This window comes from Hippocampus bargibanti, linkage group LG08 (genome assembly GCF_051943395.1).
Source record: "Hippocampus bargibanti isolate YZ-2025 linkage group LG08, ASM5194339v1, whole genome shotgun sequence".
NCBI classification, from domain to species: Eukaryota; Metazoa; Chordata; class Actinopteri; order Syngnathiformes; family Syngnathidae; genus Hippocampus; species Hippocampus bargibanti.
In genome coordinates, this window is record NC_142741.1 from 1813623 (window position 1) to 1829913 (window position 16291).

Consider the following 16291-nt stretch of genomic DNA (forward strand, 5'->3'; position numbering starts at 1 on the left):
TCTTGCTAGCTAGCTACCTACTACCTATCAATCTAGCTAGCTACCATGCTAGCTTCCTTGCTATCTATCTATAATTTCACCGTACCTCAAATATTTGATGGGCAAAGGGAAAGAAAACCGCGTGCCAGAATCACGTCAAACATATACCGTGCCATGTATTTAGAAACAATTCTCAGAACGTACATGACGCGGGCTATAAATCCATAGTGCCCACGCGTGTCCCAAACCTGAACACGATGCCAATGTTACATCAGCGAAAAAGGCGTCTCCACTCAAAAAAAAAACATTTGGGTCTGGTTGCATGTCAGCGCAGGTTGACATCATGTTGCCTGTACGAGTGTTGACAAGCCGGGGTCAAATGTTATCGGATTGTTCCGGGTGAAAGTAGAATGTCATAACATATACGTTATTTTTCAGGGCATGAACATACGTGCCCCGACCCCCACTCTCAGTTCGGTTGATGTTTTTGTGAACGCGTGAATGCTACTCCTCTCTTATCCAGCCAATCAGCAGTGAGGTGAAAGGTCACCACTATATTAGTTCTGGTTTCAGAGTTAAAAATCTTAGTTGAGAAAATAACAGTAGTCGCGGCAGTGATATTTTTTTTTTACTAGATTTTTTTTGGGGGGTACTTATGGCACCTATTTTACTGAACTCGATGGGGAACGACCACAGTGAATATATCAAGTAAGTATTAATTATTATTATTTTTTGGGTTGGCATGATACATTGGTGAAAAAAATGTGCCGAAGAAATTCCCTAAAATGATATGTTCAGGCCCTTTATTTGTGTGTTTACCATTTTTCTCTGTGTCCATAAACTGCACAAGTATGTCACAAGTGTGACTGACAACTCCAAAATCAGCATTTTGGGTCTATTTTTTTTTTTAAGATTTAGTCCATATTCACAGTTACCTTTAAAAACTTAAAATTCAATTCACAATGAGAGAAATTATATGAAATGATATGTTCAGGTGATTTTTTTGTGACTACTATTCCTCTGTGTCCAAAAACTGTACAAATTTTGCTGATTCATTCTGGCAAAAATTGACCAAGTCACAAAAATGTTGATTTTTCTCAATGTTTTTAAGATATGCATTGTTTTTTTTTGTTTTTTTTTTGTAATTAACCATATTTCCCTTGTTTTAAAAGCCACCATGTATATATATATATATATGTATGTATTTGTTTGTGTATATATATTTATGTATTTATTTATATGTATTTATATATGCATTTATACATGCATTTATACATGTATTGATGTATTTATGTACGTATTTATTTATGTCTTTGTTTATGTATTTATGTATGTATTTATGTGTTTGTTTATGTATGTATTTGTTTGTTTACATATATTTATGTATTTATGTATGTATTTATATAATTATTTATCTATGTATTTATACATGTATTTATATATGTATTTATGTATGTATTTATGTATGTATTTATGTATTTGTTTAAGTGTTTATGTATTTATTTGTTTGTGTATATGTATTTATTTGTGTATTTATATATGTATTTATGTATGTGTTTGTTTATATGTATTTACATATTTATTTATAGGTTTGTTCATTCATTCTAATAATGAAAGAAGAGTGAACGCTGGCGCATGTGGCTGCCACTGCTCACCCGCAAAAAAAAATATCCTGTGACTGTAAAGTGTCCTTGAGAGTTTTGAAAGGAGCTTAGAAATTAAATGTATTATTATTATTATTATTATTAAATGTATGACAGGATTTTTATTTGTATTTATTTATTTTTTTGCTTTAGACAACAGGTCCACGTGAAAAATCCCTACTTGCACACCTTAGAGGAAGACATTCTCTACCACTTCAGCTTGAGCACCAAGTCTCACAACCTGCCCGAGATGTTTGGCGACATTAAGGTACGACAACCGCCAGACGACCACTCGGACATCCGTGATATGACACCCTTCCCCCTTTTTTTCACAGTTTGTGTGCGTTGGTGGCAGCGCCAATCGAATGAAGGCCTTCGCCCAGTTTATCCACAAGGAACTGAATCTGCCGGGGAACCCTGCGGAACTACGGGATATTTGCGAGGGAACCGACCGCTACTGCATGTACAAAGTGGGGCCGGTGCTGTCTATAAGTGTAAGTATTGTCGTCCACCGTTAGCTTGTTAGCGTAATTGTCAGTCTTTGTTACACTTAATAGCAATTATCAGGAAGCTTGATCAAAGATTATACTCAAATATCCAAGTTATCCGAGGTCATTGTAATTGGCACTGAGGAAAAGAGGAGTCCCATATACAGTGATACCTCGGTTTACGAACTTTTCGGTTTACGAACATTAAATTTATGACAATTTTACCTTGGCATATGAACTATTTTTCGGGATACACACAGAGCGCTACAATAAGTGAACGAGCCCGTTCTAACAAGGAAATGGCAGCCGACTTTTTTTTGTCCTCTATTCCCCGCCCCCAGTCTTGGGTTAAAGCCACGTGATTGGTCAAGAACGCAGCAGTGAGGGGAGGTGGTTTAAACATTAAAGAGACAGGCAGACAGAGAGTGAGAAAATGGATAGAAAACAGTGAAATCTGGACTCGTTTCAACTTTGATAGTTCAAAGGCAGAATGTAGACTGCAAGGTTAAAATATCCCATCAATCAGGCTCCACAAATAACCCGCACAAGCCATCTGTACACTTGATGCAAAAAGCGATCAACCCAGCGAAACAGAACACAATTGATGAGGAACAAGGTAAAATTATGGCAGAGAAAGCACCTACGAGGGATCATTTTTCAAGATGGTGAAATAAGAAGGTTACGTTCCTCATCAAGTGTTTAATGCTGATGAAAGCGGCCACTCCATTCCATCAAGCCATCAACGACCATCACAAAGGTAAATAAAACGACTTTAGTATACAGAAATAATAATAATCATACATTTCATTGATAAGCACATTTCAAAACTCTCAAGGTCACTTTACAGTCACAGGATAAGTTTTTCTGAGGGTGAGCAGCGGTAGCCACACGCGCCAGCGTTCACTCATCACGGAAGTACTTCAAATAGACAGAAAGCTAGCTAGCCAATAGATAGCTAAAAGATAGTCAGCACTTACAGTATAGTTTCTTTCTTTAATTATAATACCATAGCACATTATACATAAAATAAGGTAAAAAATAATTTGTGTAGTGTGTAGTTTTAAGGCTTAGACAATTATAAAGTCGAAAATGTCCCCATTGTGGGATGAATAAAGGTTTTCTGATTCTACTTATGTTTTATGGGGACCTGGGAACGGATTATTCTCATTTTAATGGTTTTCTATGTGAAATTATTTTTTGGGATACACACTTTTCGCCTTACACACTCTGTCTGGGAACCAATTAAGTTCCTAAGCCAAGGTATCACTGCATTTTCCAAAATTAGACATGACTCAGGCCAGATACCTGATGGATTCTCCACAGGCGAGGTCATCCATCTGCGTCAAGCGAGCGATACCACCAAGCAGCCATGTTGTTTTGTCTAAAATAAAAAAGAAAAACAACAACAGGAAGACATTTGTGGCTTGTAAAAACAGATTTTTTGTTGTTGTTGTTGTCTTTTAGCATGGCATGGGCGTGCCGTCCATCTCCATCATGCTGCACGAGCTCATCAAACTGCTCCACCATGCCCACTGCAGGGACGTCATTCTATTTCGTTTGGGAACGTCGGGCGGAGTCGGTAATGAATTTTCCTAATGCGCTTCCCAAACGTCAATCCAAAAAAAAAAAAATAATAATAATAATAAATAAATGAAGGAGTGTAACTGGCGATTCCGTCCGTCCAGGTCTGCCTCCGGGCACGGTGGTGGTGACGGAAAAGGCGGTCGACTACTCCTTCCGGCCCCAGTTTGAGCAGGTGGTTCTGGGTAAAGTCATCACACGCAGCACCGAGTTAGACCAAGGGGTGGCCGGAGAGCTTCTGCAGTGCTCTACAGAACTTCAGAACCTTCCCACCGTAATCGGAAACACCATGTGCACCCACGACTTTTACGAAGGTAAGCTAGCTGGACGTGACCTGATGAGTTGTCCCTTGAAAAGGCTTGAAAAGGCTTGAAAGGTCCTTGAGGATAAAGCGGTGAGGAATCTTCTGCTTCTTCTCAGGTCAAGGACGACTCGACGGGGCTTTGTGTTCCTTCTCCCATGAGGAAAAACTGGAGTATCTGAGGAAAGCGTACGAAGCCGGCGTGAGGAACATCGAAATGGAGTCCACCGTCTTTGCGGCTATGTGTCGCGTGTGTGATCTTAAAGGTGAATTAATTACATCAAGAAATATTAAATAAGCAAATGTAGCAAATTAATGAAGAAATAAACACATGTCAAATAAATATTACATCAACAAAAAAAAAATCATAAAAATAAATAAATAAGAAAAAAAATATATAAAATGTATTTGATATTTATGTATTTGCTATTATTGTTTATTTAATATGTATGTACATTTAGTCATTTATTTATTTTTAGTAGTTTTATTATTTTTGTTTGATATTTATTTGATATTTCTTTATTCATTTGATATTTTCTGTGTCATATATATATATATATATATATATATATATATATATATATATATATATATATACATATATATATATATATATATATATATATATATATATATATATATATATATATATATATATATCTTTTTCGTTGAGACATCTCCCCTCAATGTTGCCTCATAATGGCACGGAAAAAATTCTTTAATCGATTGCAAACATGTATGCTTTCCTCTTCAGAACTATTTGAATCATATTCATAACTGGATGAGTAACAAGAAAGCATATTCTCCGAATCTGAAGCCATTGTTTTGATTCTCCAGCAATGCAAGACGTATTGGCATGACGTCACGAACTGGGGGCGGGACTTTCTAAAAATGCCCAATTCGCAGCTCAATTTTTTGCAGATTTCGGACACTTTCAGTCATTTTGATTGGTGTTTTTCATTTGACTAAAAATATCATACTGTGTGTTTTGGGTATTTTAGATGCTATCAAACGTTTGAATTTTCATATTGTGACAGTCATATCTGTATTTTTAATATTTGTTCTATATTTTTTTTTCTTTCTTTGTTTTTTTCTTTTTTAGCGGCCGTCATCTGCGTCACATTGCTGAACCGCTTCGAGGGCGACCAGATTACGTCACCTCACGATGTTCTAGTGGAGTACCAGCAAAGACCTCAAGTCCTGGTGGCCCACTTCATTAAGAAACGTCTGGGACAGATTGCCTGAAAAAGCCCTTTTAAAGCAATGGATGTAGATATGAGCGCTATGTATGTGTGTGTATACATTGTTTATATATGATATTTAGACACTTTGCTTGGAATAAGTTAAATATCATGTCAAATGGATTTCAGTTTGTTTTGTGTCATTTAATGCGTCACATTTTGGTGCTGCTGTTCATAAGGATTTTATAAGTAATGCGTTACTTTGGTTATTTGAGAAAAACAAATATATATATTGGATTATGATATATTGGTTTTTTGGTAAAATTCTACCACCATGTTGTGTTTGAAGGTAATTTTGTGTGGTAGTTTTGAAATAAAAGCCGTTTACGTAATTCATTTTTTTGTGTGTTTTGTATGACAGTAAATCATAACTGGGTGTGGTTTAAACAGCTTAAATGTAAAATGTGGACATGAATAATTTGTTAACTCATTCACTGTCAGATGATGTGCAAAAATGTGTCCACTCCAGTACCGGGGTTTTTGTCATTTTTACTCAAATTGCAGGACCCACAAAATACTGTATATGTATATGTATATGTGTGTGTGTACGCGTGTGTATGTGTTTGTATGCGTGTGTACATATATATATATATATATATATATATATATATAATATCCAGAATGTATTTTTTTTTCTTCAAAAATGTAATGTTTTTTTGTCTACTTGTGTTGCATCACCTTTTGTGGTGAGGGAAAAAAACTACATTGCATAAAAGCCAATTAATCATGCTCATTTGTAGCTGGTGCATTGCATTTTCCCATCATGTGTTACGAGTAAAATGTATTAAAAAAAATATAGTAACTCATTCACTAAATTATGTGGGTCTGGACTTATCTGAGCTTGAAATGGGGGCGGCTGTACAAAATACACACATACATATTGATTTATATAATAACAACAATAAAAATAAAAATAAAAGATATAATAATAAATGATAAATGATAAATGATAAATGATAAATAATAAATAATAAATAATAAATAATAAATAATAAATAATACATTTTATTTATAAGCACCTTTCAAAACTCTCAAGGACACTTTACAGTCACAGGTTATTTTTTTCTGCGGGTGAGCAGCGCATTAACAACAGCTGAAGCTGTAACAACGCGCTAACATGGACAAAAGGCAAATGCTCCTCCCTCGTGGGAAGGGGAAAAAAAAAACATTGCAGGAGGTCTGACCAGCGCTTTATCGGCACCCCTCGGAAGAAAAAAAAAACCCCAAATCCGAATAAATTCGGGAATGTCAGCGAATGAGTTCATGTATCAACTGGACATTTTTAACAATTTTGTTTTTGCGTGTGTCATTTTTTTTAAATTCCTAATATCGTCATTTTGCTAAAATGCAAAATGTGTTGAATCAATTGCAAAGTGGTTCTCACTTGCTGCCTTAAAACTGGAGCTCCGATTTGGTGTCTCGTCGCGGTGGTTTGGGAGGCTTAATATGGGCCAGAACCTCTTGGGCGTACTGCGTGTGGTGCAAGCCAGCCTCCCTGAGGGCCTGCTCCACCCGCAATCTGGGATCGGCCACAATCTGCACACAAGAGGGAAAAAAAAAAAAAAAAGATTCACACTTTGCCTGACACACCTTTTTGCTTTTTGCCTTAGTTATTTCACGCCTGGTGATTAATCACTCAACTCTCTCGCTGTTTGGCATTTTAAGGAAAACAAAATGTGTTGCAAAATGATGCGTCAGCGTTGCATAAGAACAAGGGCAGACTGGCGCGGTGGCCTTGAGTTGAAGGCCGTTACGAACAGTCTGCGAAAAAGCGGAGCAAACATTGTTTAAGCTGCCAAAATCATTGCGTAATCGACGGCGGCGGCGCGAGTCAGCGAACACTCGCCGGTGACAGACAAAAAACAGCGCGGAAATGGTAAAAAAGGGGAATATGAGCTCAGATACAAAGCTGGCTGTTTGGTTTGAAAGCAGAGGGGGGGGGGGGAAGGTAGGAGACAACCCCCAGTGCTCTCCATAGGGGGCGCTAAAGGATCTCAATTGGGTTGGAGCTTGAGAAAAAAATATTGAATAATATTTGACAAGAAAGCTGACTTTGACTTGACTTTGAAATAAACAAAAATACAATAAAACACACATAAATAAATACAAATGAAACTACATTAAACAAAATAAAACAAGACAAATGAATACATTCACTAAAAATAAAACCAAATAAAATAAAATACAAATACCACAAGTAAACAAAAATGAAATAAAAGACAAATATAAAACAAAAGAAAATTAATAAAAATAAAACAACTAAACAACAATGAAATAAAAGAAAAATAAATAAAAAACAAAGCAAAAATACAGTAAAACACAAATAAATAAATTAAATTAAACTACATACAACAAAAGAAAATAAAAGACAAATGAATACATAAATAACTAAAAATAAAACTAAAATAAAACAAAATCAAAGAAATAAATATACAACAAATAAACAAAAATGAAATAAAAGACAAATAAGTAAATAAATAAATATAAAATAGAATAAAATACATAAAAATAAAACAACTAAACAAACAATAAAATAAAAGACAAATAAAATTAAAAAAACGAATAAACAAAAATACGATACAACACAAATAAATAACTAAAAATAAAACTACATAAAACAGAACAAAATAAAAGACAAATAAATACATAAATAACTAAAAATAAAACAAAATAAAAGAAATAAAAACATAATAAATAAACAAAAATAAAATAGGTATAAAATAGAAATATAAAATAAAACAAATAAAAATAAAACAACTAAACAACAATAAAATCAACGACAAATAACAACTAAAATAAAACAAAAGAAAAGAAAAAATACAACAAATAAACAAAAATAAAATAAAAGACAAATAAATAAACAAATAAAACAAAATAAAACAAAACACAATAAAATAAATAAAAATTAAACAAAACTAAGTATAATAAAAGTCAAAATAAAACAACTAAACAACAGTAAAATAAAATAAAATAAAATAAAATAAAATAAAATAAAATAAAATAAAAGCAAAGCAAACAAAACAAATTAAAAGACATAAAAATACAACAAATAAACAAAAATAAAGTAAGACAAATAAATAAATAAAAATAAAACAAAATAAAACACAATACAATAACAATAAAATCAAACAAAACAAATTAAAAGAAATAAAAGTAAAACAAAACAAAATAAAATACAAACAAATCAAAGAAAACAACTAACGACAGAATCACAAGCAATGACTTGTTCTCTCAGGGTCATCTTGCCCTCCCACACTCCCACAAAGAAGCAATCTTCGAGAGAAAAAAACAAGTTTGACCTGGGCGTCCGTGTACGTATGAAGTCCAAAGAGAGGCCTCTGGATCTCAACATCTCGGATGGTCAAATTTCGATTTCGCCATGACTGAGTTCCTCCCATCATCCGTTCTGCGTCCGACTCTGCCACCACGGCAACCTGAGGTCGACAGAATTAACATGTCATGGCGCCATAACTGAGCAGAAAACGAGCTGCACAACACTTAACAAAATAAACAAGTACGAACAAACAAATAAACAAACAAATAAATAAATACATACATAAATAAAAAAAAATTAAAAGTAAAATAAATAAATACATAAATCATAACAAGGCGCATCCTAACAAAGATGCTGATGCTCTGCTTTTATTGACTCTCACAGAGCAATCCTAAGGCGCTTAGAAATAATAATAATAATAATAATAATAATAATAATAATAATAATAATAATAATAATAATAATAATACATTTCATTTGTAAGCGCCTTTCAAAACTCTCAAGGACACTTTACAGTCACAGGATATTTTTTTTTCTGAGGGTGAGCAGCGGCAGCCACACGCGCCAGCGTTCAACTAACCCTGAAGTAAATAGATAGAAAGCTAGCTAGCTAATAGATAGCCAATAGAGAGGCAGCTAGACAACTAGCTGGCAAAAAAATGCTTTTTAATGTATTTTTTTTTCCCTGCTGTTATGATTTTGTATTTACATGGCCCTACATTAGCTTTTTAGCCATTTATGGAATCAATGTCTTTGAAAGCACATCAATGATCCACCTGGTTTCGAAGCGCTTCCAAACGGTTGTGGCGCTCCGCTTCCTCCCTTTGACGCTCAAACTCGCACGCCTCCCTCGCCTCCTGGCGTCGTTGCAACATCTCGGCCCGGAAATGTACTCTGGCGGGAGAGATGAAGAAGTTAAGACTCGGAAAATGCCCGAAATGTGTCAAAGATGGAAATATGCTACTCAATTTGTTTAATTACTGCAGTGACATTAAGTGTATTTGCTAACTAGCTGTATAGCTGTCTAGGGGATAGCTATCTAGCTAGCATTTGGTGGCTATCTAGCTAGCTATCTACGAGCTGGCTAGGTAGCTTTCTATCTATTTAGCTATATATTAGCTATCTGTTGGAGATGTATTAGCTATCTACTAGTTGGCTAGCTAGCTTTCTATCTATTTCGCTTTCTATTATCTATATAGCTATGTAGGTGGCTGGCTATATATTAGCTACCTACAAGCTGGCTGACTGGCTTTCTCTCTAATTAGCTTTCTATTAGCTATATAGGTAGCTATCTGTTGGCTATCTATTAGCTAAATACGAACTGGCTAGCTAGCTTTCTATCTATTTAGCCATCCACTGGTTATATATTACCTAGCTACTGGTTGGCTAGCTAGCTTTCTATCCATTTCGCTTTCTATTATCTATATCGTTATCTAGGTGGCTGGCTATATATTAGCTATCTACTAGATGGCTAGCTAGCTTTCTCTCTAATTAGCTTTCCCACTATCTATATAGCTATCTACATGGCTGGCTATCTAGCTAGCTATCTGTTGGATATCTACTAGCTATGTATTAGCTGGCTAGCATGTTTGGCTATCTATTAGCTTTATAGCTATCTATCTGTTGGTTATATATTAGCTATCTACTAGCTGGCTAGCTAGCTTTCTCTATAATCAGCTTTCTATTAGCTATATAGCTGGCTAGCTATCTAGCTCCCTATCTGTTGGCTATCTACTATCTTTGCTACTCTGAAACGTAAACGTGCATGGTATGTTTTGGTATGGCATAAAAGGTCAAAGGTCATTGCTGGGGAGGCTTGGCATCCACACGACACACGTATTTGACGGTAGCTACGCTACGATTGTCATTGTCGAGGCTTTGCTCACCTCTCTTTATCTTGCCGGGCCTGCTCCTCCATGACACTTCGGAGTTTGGCTAACCTCTCTTGATCCCTTTGCTCTAACTCCTCCCTCCTCGTCTGCTGGTCCAAATGAAATTTGCGTAGCTGCGGGGAGAACAATTGGCAATGTTTTTCACTCCCACGTTAGCGCTTTGTCCCAGCTTCAGCTGTTGTTAAAGCCCGATATAAACCTATTCGTATGGATTGTATTTTGTACAGCCACCCCCATTTCAAGATCAGATAACTGCAGACCCATATAGTTTAGGGATTAACTGTTTTTTTCTGATGAAAAAAGAAAGTTAAAGGTTTCTAACGCTGAATTGAATGTTTATGTAGTCCTAAAAATCAATACAGTGATACCTTGGCTTACGAACTTAATCGGTTCCCAGAGTGTATAGTGTGTATCCCAAAAATTTATTTCCCATGGGAAACCATTAAAATGAGAATAATCCGTTCCCAGGTCCCCATAAAACATACATTTCTACTTTCTCGGCCTTAAAACTACACAAAATATACCTTATTTTACGTATAATAAATGTGCTATGGTATTATAATTCAAGAAATAAACTGTACGGTATAATAAAGTCGTTTTATTTACCTTTATGATGGTCGTTGATGGCTTGATAGAATGGAGTGGCCGGTTTCATCAGCATTAACACTTGATGAGGAACGTAACCTTCTTCTTTCACCATCTTGAGGAATGATCCCTTGTAGGTGCTTTCTCTGCGATAATTTTACCTAGTTCCTCATCAATTGTGTTCTGTTTAGTTGGGTCAATAGCTTTTTTTGCATCAAGTGTACAGATGGCTTGTGCGGGTTGTTTGTAGAGCCTGATTGATGGGATATTTTAACCTTGCAGTCTACACTCTGCCTTTGAACTATCAAAGTTGAAACTCTCCCACTGTCGTCTGCCTGTCTCTTTAATGTTTAATAGAGGGAATAGGAAAAGAGGACAAAAACAGTCGGCTGCCATTTTGCTGTTAGAAGAACAACACATCACTCATTGAGGCAGCTCCGTGTATGAGAAAAGTTCGTATGCCAAGGTAAGATTTTCATAAATGTAACGTTCGTAAACCGAAAAGTTCGTAAGCCAAGGTGTTTGTAAACCGAGGTATCACTGTATTCTGTGGGTCCTGCAATTTGAGTGAAAATGACAACAACCATGGCACTGGAGTGGACACATGTTTGCACATCATTTGGCAGTGAATGAGTTAAATCAACAGTCACGTGAAATGGCGTCAGGTGTCCCTGCGATTCACCTTTTCCTTTTGATGCGCCCGTAGAGCGGCCTCTTTCTCCTGCTCCCTTTTCAAAATGGCCTCGGCTTCCTCCTGCTGTCTTGCAGCGATGGCCGCCTGCAATTCGGCCACCTCCTCCTGATGCGCCCGCCACTGCTGCAGCTGTAAACACACACACACACACACACGAGGCAAAAACGCACACGCTCGTATTGAATGAATTTCAATCAGGTTGGCGGCCATTTTGAGGAGGTTTGAACGCAAAGGATGGCAAGGAGAGTATAATTTAAAACACAAACACGTTTGAAACCACATATCCAATGCTTATTTCCAAGCAGTGAAATTTGCTTCAAAGGACTGCGGGTCAAAAAGTTGAATGAGTTTAAACGTATATGTTTAAACTTTAGCTGGAGTTGATTGAAAATTAAAACATTGACATTAATTTATGACTCATTGTATTTTATTTAAGGATAATTGTAACCTATATTACCAAAGCAATTAAGTCTCAAAAAAAGGTGGAGATTTTTTTTTTGTGATTGGTAATTGAGCTTCATTTATTGCCTGCGTGAAATAAATAAATAACGAAATAAATAAATACATAAATAAATAAACATACAGATAAACAAATAAAAAATAATAAACTAATAACCAGATAAAACAAATACATCAATAATTACATTCATAAATAAATGAGCATAATCCTGACTGGTACAACAAAGCAATTTGGTGGAGATTTTATTTTGATTGGTAATTGAGCTTTATTTATTGGCTGTGTACAATAAATAGATTAACAAATAAAAAAAATAAATAACCAGATAAACAAATAATAAATACATAAATAAAAAAATAAACAAATAAATACAAAATAAACATGTAAGCAAATAAATCAAATAAATAAATAAATAAATACAGGAAATGATAAATAAATACAAACATGCATTAATAAATAAAAAATAAAGAAATAAAACGAATTGAGCTTCATTTATTGCCTGTGTAAAAAAAAATAAAAAAAATAATAATAAATTACCAGACAAAAATAACACATAAAAAATAAACAAAGAAATAAACAATAAACACATAAGCAAATAAAATAATAAAGAAATAAAGGAAATGATAAATAAATACAAACATGCAAAAATAAATTTATACAAAATGAATAAATAAATAAACAAAATAAATTAAGCTGCATTTATTGCCTGTGTAAAATTATAAATAACCAGATAAACAAATAATATGTAAATAGATAGATAAATAAATGAATGGGTAAATAAGTAGGAAAATAAACAAATAAATACATTTAAATAACCAAATAAATAAATAAATAAATAAATAATAAATAAAAGTGCCGTTTCGGAATGTAACGCATGTGTCTACATTTGATCCCGACGACACAATGGCAACAAAGCGGGTGGGCGGGGCTTTGAAAGTCCAAAAGTATTAATTCTTTGTCATCCAACGTAGTATGAAATAAAGGGACGCCGGCAGAGTCCTTTGACGCCGCATTGTCAAAGACTGTCAAAAGGACAAAAGAAATAATGGCCTTTTTTTTTTTATCTTTGTGCCGCAGCTTGTACAAAAGCTTCATTTCACATTGACGTCTTCGGTCGCAGCGGCTTTCAGAATTTTCAAATCGCACGTCAAATTGACAGACTTTGGATGGTAAAATGGGAGAGAGCAAAGTTGCCAATTGTAAATATCGAAAGGTGTCACGCTTGCACATATACCGTATTTCAGAAAAAAATAAAAACTTTATTCGTCCCACAAATAAAGCTTTTTTTTTTCCGGTGTATGCTAGCTATTTGGCTATTTAGCTGATGGCTGGATAGATAGCTGGCTATCTATTAGCTAGCTAGCTAGCTTTCCATCTATTTGATTTACTTGCGGGTTGAGTGAACGCTGGCGCGTGTGGCTGCCGCTACTCACCCACAGAAAAACTCATCTTGTGACTCTAAAGTGACCTTGAGAGTTTTGAAAGGGACTTAGAAATGAAATGGATTATTATTATTATTATTATTATTATTATTATTATTATTATTATTATTATTATTTCTAAGTGTCTTAGCTAGCTAGCTTTCTATCTATTTGAGTAACTTCCGGGTTGAGTGAACGCTGGCGCGTGTGGCAGCCGCTGCTCACCCACAAAAAAAAAAAGATTTTGAAAGGTGCTTAGAAATGAAATGTATTATTATTCTTATTATTATTATATACATGTGCAACTGGAGAAAATACTACATATGTTACTCCAAAAATGTTTGTATGTACCGTTGTTCGTAACTCGAATGTTTGTAAGTAGGGGAGCGTCAGTACAAAATTGGTTATCAAAGATTCTTGAGAGTGCAAATGAAAAAAGTGGGAGTAAATGAACTCAAATTAACTTTATTTATTTATTTGGAGTCTTGGCGCCAAAGTTGTGTAGAGTCTGATTAGCATTGAACATGATTAGCATTAGCTTGCATAACGTCTCCCATCAGCCGACTCCAATGGACTTACTTTTTCCCTGAGACGAAAGCAGATATCCTGCTGATGCTGGCGGTCTCTTTGGAGCTCCAACTCCTCCTGGTAGGCATCCCGGGCCTCTTGGAGGACGGCCACAGCTTTGGTCAGGAGCTCTTCGTGGTCTTGTAGCCACTGCTGGGTCAAAACTTTTATCTGAGTCTGCGTGAAGCGCTGCCTGGCCAACGCGCGCTCGTGCTCCATCTGCGAGAACATAGATGCAGTGGAAAATGCGGTGAGGAAAGGCCACTGCGGAGAACATCAAGATTTCAACGACTGAGTGAGTTTTTCTTCAGGGGGGCGTGATGTAAACACTTACAGCCATTGTGCAAGATATACAGTGATACCTTGGCTTATGCACTTAATTGGTTCCCAGACAGAGCGTGTAAGGCGAAAAGTGTGTCTCCCAAAAATTAATTTCCCATAGGAAACCATTAAAATGAGAATAATCCGTTCCCAGGTCACCATAAAACATCATTTTTTAATTTTCTAAGCCTTAAAACGACACAAAACACACCTTATTTTATGTATAATAAATGTGCTATGGTATTGTAATTCAAGAAATAAACTGTACTGTATAATAAAGTGGTTTTATTTAACTTTGCGATGGTCGTTGATTGCTTGATGGAATGGAGTGGCCGGTTTCATCAGCATTAAACTCTTGATGAGAAACGTAACCTTCTCCTTTCACCATCTTGAGGAATGATCCCTTGTAGGTGTTTTCTCTGCGATAATTTTACCTAGTTCCTCATCAATTTTGTTCTGTTTAGCTGGGTTGATAGCTTTTTGCATCAAGTGTACAGATGGCTTGTGCGGGTTGTTTGTAGAGCCTGATTGATGGGATATTTTAACCTTGCAGTCTACACTCTGCCTTTGAACTATCAAAGTTGAAACGAGTCAAAATTTCACTGTTTTCCATCCATTTTCTCTCTCTCTCTGTCTCTTTAATGTTTAAACCACCTCCCCTCACTGCTACGTTCTTGACCAATCACGTGGCTTTAACCGAAGACTGGGGGCGGGGAATAGAGGACAAAAATGAGTGGGTGGCCATTTTCTTGTTAGGAGAACGGGCTTGTTCGCGAACGAATGACACATCACTCATCAGCTCCGAGTGTGTCCCGAAAAATAGTTTGTATGCCAAGGTAAATTTTTCAGAAATTTAACGTTGATAAGCCGAAAAGTTCGTAAACTGAGGTTATCACTGTACAGCCCGTGATAAAGCCGCAGGAAAGTCTTTCTCCATATTGAGCTAGCGTCAGTGAATAAAAAAAAAAAAAACAACAACAATAATGACCAAAAAAAGTCGTCGTCACCCCCTCACTCTCTTTCCTGGCTGTGAAAGGTCTTGAAGAAAAGCACTTGTTTTCCGTGTGAGGGCCGACGCGTGCTATTCATCATTGTGTCAGCAGTGCATCACTTGGCCGCTTTTGCGGAACACAGGGAATGATATTCATCTCTGGGCTAATAGCGGCTAACTGATGGTGGGAAGGCATTAGACGGCTGACCGACTTTACTGAAAATGAGCAAAGCCAACGGAATACAAGAGCCAGAGGCTGTGAGGCAAATCATGTTCATTAATGTAGAAAAGTGTCAAACTTGTGCCCCGCCCCCCCGACAGCATTGGGTTTTTTAAATGAGCCCAAAACTTTGCCCTATTTTAATAGTAACAAATGGTGAGAAATCCAGCCAATGGGCTAAAAATAAGCATGATTAATTGGCCTATTCAGCAATGGAGTTTTTTTTTCCTCACACAAAAGGTGGCGCCACACAAGTAGACAAAAAATTCAGATACATTTTACCTTCTGGAAAAAAAAATCTTTTACTAGTAACACATGACGGAAAATGCAATGTATGAGCTAAAAATTAGCATGATTAGTTGGCCTGCAGGCAATATTTTTTTTTTTCTCACACAAAAAGTGGCGCAACACAAGTAGACAAAAAAATTGATACATTTTATCTTCTGGAAAAAAAAACTTGATGTCTTACTAGTAACACATGAGGTCAAATGCAATGTACGAGCTAAAAATTAGCCTGATTAGTTGGCCTGTAGGCAATAGTTTTTTTTCTCACACAAAAGGTGGCGCAACACAAGTAGAAAAAAAATCTGCAACATTTTACGTTCGGAAAAAAATAGTTTATATATTTTACGAGTA

At 35.8% G+C, this 16291-nt stretch overlaps 2 protein-coding genes across 3 annotated transcripts in view; one reads left to right on the forward strand and one right to left on the reverse strand.

The window, feature by feature from the left end:
- The first annotated feature begins 530 nt into the window (after positions 1-530).
- upp2 (uridine phosphorylase 2) lies at positions 531-5569 on the forward strand. Its single transcript, XM_089002027.1, has 7 exons — positions 531-687; positions 1776-1890; positions 1958-2116; positions 3575-3689; positions 3796-4005; positions 4112-4258; positions 5095-5569. The coding sequence occupies exons 1-7, from the start codon at positions 635-637 to the stop codon at positions 5235-5237; spliced, it is 942 nt and encodes a 313-aa protein (XP_088858153.1). The 5' UTR covers positions 531-634; the 3' UTR covers positions 5238-5569.
- A 738-nt stretch (positions 5570-6307) lies between these two features.
- Positions 6308-16291, reverse strand: part of LOC148894258 (coiled-coil domain-containing protein 148-like) — a 30900-nt gene continuing 20916 nt past the window's right edge. For both annotated transcript variants that reach the window (XM_089002026.1, XM_089002025.1), the window contains exons 10-15: positions 14136-14342; positions 11667-11807; positions 10394-10512; positions 9284-9401; positions 8533-8667; positions 6308-6769 (exon numbers count right to left, since the gene is read on the reverse strand). In XM_089002026.1, coding sequence (XP_088858152.1) covers positions 6626-6769; positions 8533-8667; positions 9284-9401; positions 10394-10512; positions 11667-11807; positions 14136-14342 — 864 coding nt within the window. In that variant the 3' untranslated portion in view covers positions 6308-6625. The remainder of the gene's footprint in view (positions 6770-8532; positions 8668-9283; positions 9402-10393; positions 10513-11666; positions 11808-14135; positions 14343-16291) is intronic.